General features: G+C 35.2%; 1 protein-coding gene across 2 annotated transcripts in view; it reads left to right on the top strand.

Moving 5' to 3' along the window:
• Nucleotides 1-539: 539 nt before the first annotated feature.
• Nucleotides 540-7,838, top strand: part of LOC123874455 — a 29,604-nt gene continuing 22,305 nt past the window's right edge. Inside the window, exon 1 of one of the 2 annotated variants that reach the window (XM_045919801.1) lies at nucleotides 540-900. In XM_045919801.1, the coding sequence (XP_045775757.1) occupies nucleotides 772-900 (129 nt within the window). In that variant the 5' untranslated portion in view covers nucleotides 540-771. Of the gene's footprint in view, nucleotides 901-969; nucleotides 1,555-7,838 lie in introns of those variants that run through there. The other variant, XM_045919802.1, reaches the window with a different exon arrangement.

Here is a 7,838-nt window from a genome sequence, read left to right as displayed (position 1 = left end):
TCTAAGCATAAGACAAAACGCCTAGAAAAATTAAGAGAGAATTTGCCTCAAAAAATTTGTAGGCGCTTTGCGTTAAATGAAAAATTATTTTTTTTTAATACTAGTCTGGGCATTCGGAATTTTGGGACCCCCTGTGCTCCATTCCAAAAACCAAAATAATTTTATGCAAACATTAACTAAGTGCGAGCTAAGTTGCGAACCAATTTTTTGTAGTTACAAGCAATTTTAAAGAAACAATGCAAGACTCATAATGAAAGTGGACGAGATCACAATAATAAAATTAGAAAAAAAAATCTTCAAAATGTTCAAATAAAACGGCGATAGCAGTCGCAGAATGCAGGATGTTACAAAGATCAAAGTGCATTGGGAAAAACGAAACGCAATCGCAGTTTAAATGGAGCGTCACTAGATGGCACAGTTACGATTTCCAGCTGCTTTACCATTTACGTCAATGTCAATGTGATGTCAAATGTCAATTTAATCTGTGAATTTAATTTCCACCAATAGGCTCACGAAAAGTGTCCCGATGTCATGACGTCATTAATTCCACGTTGGAAGCTGTCTGCCCTGTCTGCTGCAGAGAAATGTCATGTTTTGGACGCAAAGATTCAAAGAATAATTTTATTTATTTTGTACAATACTTCAATACTGTTTATTAATTAAAGAAGGCTTCGACTGTAATCTATATGTGATGTATATCTAGGCAAGAGAAACAGTGAAAGTGTTTACAGAAGTCATCATGTATTTAATCTGGGATCATATAAATAAAACATGACTCGTAATAATGATGAAATGAATAAAATCTTGGAATATCTGTCAATAAATGACGAGGGCTTCGACCAGGGTGTAAATAGTTCGAAAATAGAAAAAATGGACAGCTTCCCGCCCGAGAACATACTGGTTTGTACTTTCGCAATCGTTTAATTGATAGGTTATCACGAACGGCTATTGTCGGCTCAAAGGCCACGGTGACAAAGAAATGGAACGTATTAACTATTATGTGAAGGGTACAAGCGAGCGATTTAGTAGACGCTCGGTGAAGCAATGAAGTCACGAAATTACGATTGCACCTTGTTCTACAGCTTTCGTGGGCTTACGCTCCCACTTTTACCGTTATCTGACTAGACAAGACATTCATTTCGCTTTAGGACGTGGCTCCTTCACAAGCGGGTATCTACCAGTCGGTCCCGGGTTTCCTTATCTAATTAGTATAACAACGTCGCGGTATTACCCTAACGAGTGTACTAAGTTATTTACATTCTACCTCAGTCGGCCTCGAGTCGCCAGCGTGCGTGTAGATCGGCCCCGGCGTTTACGTAAACACCGATAGTGCCACGGTAGCACCATGCGGTCGGTCTCTCTTCCATATGCCTCATGAATATCCCTCTGTCAATCAACTGTTTTTGACTCAAAACTTAACCATCCAAGTCAAAGATTTAAGTGAAGTGAGCTACTGTTTTTTGGTTGGATTTAATAGTGAAACTGTATGTTGGGATGTGTTGAAAACCCTGTTGAAAAATGGATAGAAAACTAGACTTATTGTCATTATTTGAGGTAAATTCTAAACATCTTACTTATAACTAGGTTTAGTGAATGAAAATTTAATCAAATAGGTAACTAGTTCAAGTGGTTAGTGGTGTTACATTATCTTTATCCTATTTATTTAAGTCAGTCTTATTAGATTTGTACTGGAATGTGCCAAGAACCCTCATAAGTGGATAAAAAGCTAGTCTATCACTATTTGCAGTAATATATAATACTATTTAATACAATAATAATAAATCATAATTACATTAGCTGATGAATGTGACTTCATCGCATGGATTTACTTAGGTTTTTAAAAATCCCATGGGGAACCATGTTATCACTCTCCAGTGCATAAAATCATGATTGAAGGTTACCAATACACCAACAAACAAACACACTGTCACATTTATAATATGGGTGATGAATGTTCAACAGTTTCAGAAAATACAAAACTTGTTTGCAAAGGTATATGGTGGTTAGTGGTTGTAAATATTTAAGTAAGTACTATTTAATGAGAGAATTTTCAATTGGACAGTTAAAAACTGCATAATTTCTTCTTTATGTAACAAATATAAGTCTCTCGCACTGCCAAGGGTCACTGGTAGAGATCTTTTACAGAAATAAGTGCTTCCCTGTCCACTTTTTCCTTTCTTTTTCTCTTTATTGTTACAAGTATCTGGTACACACAAAAATAAAACAAATTAATAAAAAGTTTAATCATTGCAACTTTGAATGTCATTTGTTTTCTTCAATTTTATTTTTAACCCAAAAAGAGGGGTGTTATAAGTTTGATGTGTGTATCTGTCTGTGGCATCGGCGTTCCTAAACTAATGAACCGATTAATTTAGTTTTTTTGTTTGAAAGGTGGCTTGATCGAGAGTGTTCTTAGCTATAATCCAAGAAAATCGGTTCATCCGTTAGTTAAAGAAAGTTATCAGCTCTTTTCTAGTTACTGTAACCTTCACTTGTCAGGGGTGTTATAATTTTTTTATTTACACTTGTTTCAAATGTATATTTATGAATATTCAAAAGTTTGTCTAATGGTATCTCATCTAACAATCAAACCAAACAATATATATATGTAAACAGATAACAATTTACTTAAATCTGTTCTTATTTGGTACAAGATAAGATAAACACAACCACAAGACTTTTAGCAAATAATTTCCACCAACACATAATTTTATTATGAATGCATAATATTATAATCATATAATGCATCTCCTTTCTCTTCAATACAGAGTAAAAGTCCCAAATGAAAGTAGGTATGTTATATGAATAAAAGTAAAAGGTAACTGGTATATCTGAAACTGATCTCAATTTGCAATGGAAGAAGAAACTTTGGAATATTGAGTCAATTGTATTTCTGTATAAATTTTAAAGTGAGAAACTTGATATTAAGTTTTACTTATATTATTGAACTAGCTGTGCCCGCGACTTCGTTCGCGTGGAATAGTGACTTTTCGGGCAGCACATACGTTAAAAATGTTCGCCGTGATTCTTTAAATTGACATAACTTTTTTATTTATGAACCGATTGACATGAAATAAACACTAAATGTTAAGTGAAGCTTACTACAATATATTAGTGAAAACCGTATCTAAATCGAATAAGCCGTTTCTGATATTAGCGTGCACAAACACACAGACAAACAGACAAAAAAAATAATTAATTACAATTTCGGGTTCGACATCGATATAATAACAACCCCTGCTACTTTTTTTTTTTATATATTTCCATTGTACAGACCCCACTTTTCTACAATTTTATTATATGTATAGATTTACAGATTTGTTACCATAGTAAATGAATCATGCAGCTTTTAGATTCATTTGAATATACAGTTAGAAAGTAACACTTGTATATCTTACAGCAGAAGCTGTCACATCTCCTGAAACTTAAGGCTATCCTTGCCAACGATCCCCCGTCGATTTCCTACGTATGATATTATTGTTCTTATCTCTATCTGCCCTGGTTCGTGCATTCTCGGTTCCTAGATCGGTACATTTGTGATAACCAAATTTCAAATTGCTGTGATTGGCTGAATTTACCATGTTCTTGCTGTGACAGTGAGTTTGAGCCACTAGCGGAACAATGTTAGCCGGTCAGAAATGATTGCAATTAGTCAACCTGTTTGACGTCCGTGTTCTGTTTTCGATTACAAAAAAGAAAAAATTGTTGTTGCAATCATCAATTTTAGCAAATAGTGAAAGAGAGTCGGCCAATCAGAGGTCACAACTACCGTCACACTTTCTGTCACACTATGGCAGTAGGCATACCGAGTAATGAAAACAATTTTTCATTCTGTCTAGGTCGAAGTAGGGTTGCCACCTGGCTCTTTTTGATTTACAGGCTACCACCATCAAAAATACGGGGTTTAGATTTGAAGAAATTTGAAATTTTGAAGTATTTGAAGAATATATATATAGGCGGTGTTTCTCTCTGAAATGCATGGAAAGCCTATTTAGATATTTCAGTTTATTTATAAGTTTTGTATTTTTTCTCTGTATGTTGCCGTATCTTGATTGGTGAACTGTGTTTGCAATGTGGTTTTAAATAAAAGATTTATTTATTTAAATAGCTTTTAAAAACTCTTAGTGTTGTAAAGCAAAATGTTATACATTTCATGCATACAATCTTCTCATTTCAACTTAAAATTACATTTAATTTGTAATTCCACCTTCACAGTATCAATACTATGGCCGTAGCCAGGAATCGATTGCGGGAGAGGTTTTATTAGGGCCGGAACTGAATCCTGTCATGAGGAAAAAAACATTCGCTCAACTTTATGGGCTAATTACCTGGTTAGTGGAATTTCGCCTTTCAATTTGACAGTGAGATAAAATACAACAATAAAAAAGCGCGAGCGCAGTGAGCGTAAGTGTTTTTGGTTCAATACAGAAAAATTAAAATGAAAGGGAAACGAGTGTAGCCATAGCAAGATTTTATTTTTAAAGCTTCCTATCCATACTAATATTACGAATACGACAGTATATCTATTTGCCTATCTATTTGTTAACCTTTCACGGCCCATCTTCTTTACCAAAATTTTGGTACTTACTATTCAGAGGTAACTTGCATCCCAGACATTTTTTTTAGGCGGCTTTTTAGCCCGGAAAATCCCCCACGGAATTTTTAAAAATCTAAATTCATGCAAACGAAATTGCGGGGTTTACACCAAGTAATAGAAATTCAAAGCGCGAGTGAAGTGAGCGCGAAATGTTTGATATATTTCCAAAAACAAATTGGTAAGCAAATGCAAGAAATAGTGTAAGTATTATTTTAGGCTTAGGTTTTTGACGGCTTCCCAGGCGCAGTCGCCATTTCGAAATTTCTGGTCTGGTGGGAGGCTTCGGTCATGGCTAGTTATATGGTTAGTATGGCCCTAACGGCCAAGAAATTAGACTGCATCATCACTTACCACTAGAAAAGATTAAAGTCACGGGCTAACTTGTATAAAAAAAGGCTTACATCCTCAAACCAAGCCCCGCCGCCTTGGCTACGACCATGATCAATATCGAGTGGGTTTCGGCTACGCATTGCCGCAAAAGGAAAATATTCTTTCTACTGGACATAACGTCAGTGTTTGATTTCGCCAGCCAGCTCCTGCTAAATTTGTAAAAAACCGGCCAAGTGCGAGTCAGACCCACGCACCGAGGGTTCCGTATTCGGGTATTTTTTCCGACATTTTACTCGAGAAATCAAAAACTGTTATGCATTAAAAAAATATGCATAAAAATAAATAAAAATCTGTTTTAGAATGAACAGGTAAAGCCCTTTCATATGATAACCCACTTGATATATGTAGTTATCTTACTTTGAAAATTGAAAATACTAATATTTGTTCATGAACACATGACAGACGGATAGAAGGACAGATGGACAGACGGACAGACGGAAAGACTGATAGACTGACAGACAACGAAGTGATCCTATAAGAGTTCTTTTTTGCTTTTGAGTTACGGAACCCTAAAAATATTTAGTTTTATTTGCCCCGTATTTTATTTTCATAATTACAGGTTTCTGTATCCTGAAATACGGGGTAACCAGTAAAATACGGGGCCTCTGGCAACCCTATTCGGAAAACACTGTCACATTCAAGTTAATGTCAAATATTTTGTTTTCAATTACAGAAAGCTACATCAATCATTATTACAATATTTTCTTTGTTGTGATTGGCTGAATTTTTGAGTTTCAGCCAATAAACAGACTGTTTGCCAATTAAACGTCATAACAATATAAATGCCAGAAAGTTTAACCAAATAAAACAAACTTAATGAGAACCTAGTGAGAATGCAAACGGCACACAATTTATAATACATATTATGTTAGTCGTATATAATAGATATTATAGTAGTCGTTCACTTTGGTAATAGTCAGATTGTCATCAGTAAAATTGATATTGGTCGATGTATCGTAAATTATTGTTTCGGTGACAAATATTTTTATTATCTATTTATCTTTGAACAGAATGGAATAGAATGAAATGGAATGGAATACAATGATAAATTTTTATTCCTGTAAACTTTTAGGTAAACTTCAAAGTGTTTTTGGATGGTCAGAAAAATTTACCACTGGTTCGGAATGCCGATCCTACGTTTTCTAGGGTTTCGTACCTCAAAATGAAAAACGGAACTCTTATAGGATCACTTTGTTGTCTATCTCTCTGTCTGTCGTGTGTGTCAAGAAAACCTCTAGGGTACTTCCCGTTGACTCAAAACCATGAAATTTGGCAGGTAACCTAACTGCGTAATTTTGGGTAGTTTTTTTTAATCGATAAAGAAAGTTTGCGACATTGTTCAATAAAAAATTTGGATTCCAACTCCTCAACCCTGATGTTGCAGGGGACCTGACTACTAAAGCTAATGGGATTTAAAAAGTGTCGATTATTAATTGATATTGAAGGTATCTATACCAAGTAAACACTTTGTCGTTGACCTCAACCCTGATGCTGTAAGAAATTGCATTCCTAAATCCTGGTGATCCCTCGGGATTTGAAAAGGATCATCCGTTTAAATATTCTTACGTGATACAGAAACAAGTTGCATCCCGGGGACGGGCTATTACGGAGAGACAACTTTTGTTCTGGGAAATGAAAGGATCGGGATTTTTAAAAACCTAAATCCACGCGAGCGAAGCTGCGGGCATTAGCCAGTTGTAAATATATTTAGAAGCTACTATAAGATAATAGATAAGGTACTTATTTCCTTATATTTTTATTGTATGGCAGCGCGCGGTTTTAAATTATAAATTGCACGTCCTGTCCTTTTCTGTAATACATTTTTTCTCAATATCTACCGCTTTATCTCATAGCAAGAGTCCGTAAGACATAATACAGTGAAAATAAGCAAAATATACAATTTTTGCAGTTTCCACGTCAGTACCTGTCGAATTTTTCTAACAGTGTAAGCAGCAGAGCTGAGTTTACCATCAAGTGTTGATATGTGGGTGTTCCATAGAAGCTTTGCATCTAACATTATACCGAGAAACACGGGGTTCTCCTTTATTTTCAACATATGATTATTTATCAATGAATTTATGTCATTTAAGGTCCTGGTATTGGGCAGTGTGAATTCAACACACTTAGATTTCTTTGCATTTGGAAGTAAATTGTTAGCAATAAATCAGAGAGTGACCTGTGATATGGCATTACATATAGTATACATTGTCAAAAATTATAATATTAAAGCTGTGCGTATTGCGTGAGGAATAGGTTGCAAGAGAGTTGCAACTTGCAGGGTTTGATGCATGCGCTATTGCCAGCAAACATGAGACATATTTTTATCTACAGGCAACGTCTACGCATAACGGTAGGTAACGCATACGTCTAACGCAAGTTGAAATGTACCAGTGTATTTAGTTAGACCTATCGACAAGTTTGGAGTTGGGTGCAGTCTAAATGTGGCCCGTGTGTTTAGACTGTCAGTTTCTGTCAGTTTCACGTGTCGTCCCCCGCACTTCACCACCCCGCTTGCACAAATCGAGACAGCACGAAATTTTCAAGATTTCTGGGTGTAATTTCTGGTTTTCGTAGTTCCCACATAATTATAACAATATAAAATATATAACGATAATTTTTTTACTACATAATATTCATTAAATTTTCTAGGTCTGTGGTTTTTCCAAATTTCATTAAATTGCTTCGTTGTCTAGAAAAACGAGCACAAAGTTGGGCCTTTTTTTAAAGAAAAATACAAATCTTTGAGCCCCTGTAATTTTAAAACTACATATTTTTAGAAAAATCTAAAACACCACAGACACAGATATTAGTTTCTAGACTATGTCTGCAAAATTTCATGGACTTTGGTTGC

Source organism: Maniola jurtina, chromosome 18 (assembly GCF_905333055.1).
Source record: "Maniola jurtina chromosome 18, ilManJurt1.1, whole genome shotgun sequence".
NCBI lineage: Eukaryota > Metazoa > Arthropoda > Insecta > Lepidoptera > Nymphalidae > Maniola > Maniola jurtina.
The sequence above is the reverse complement of the archived record's forward strand: the minus strand, read 5'-3'. Positions and strand labels throughout refer to the sequence as shown.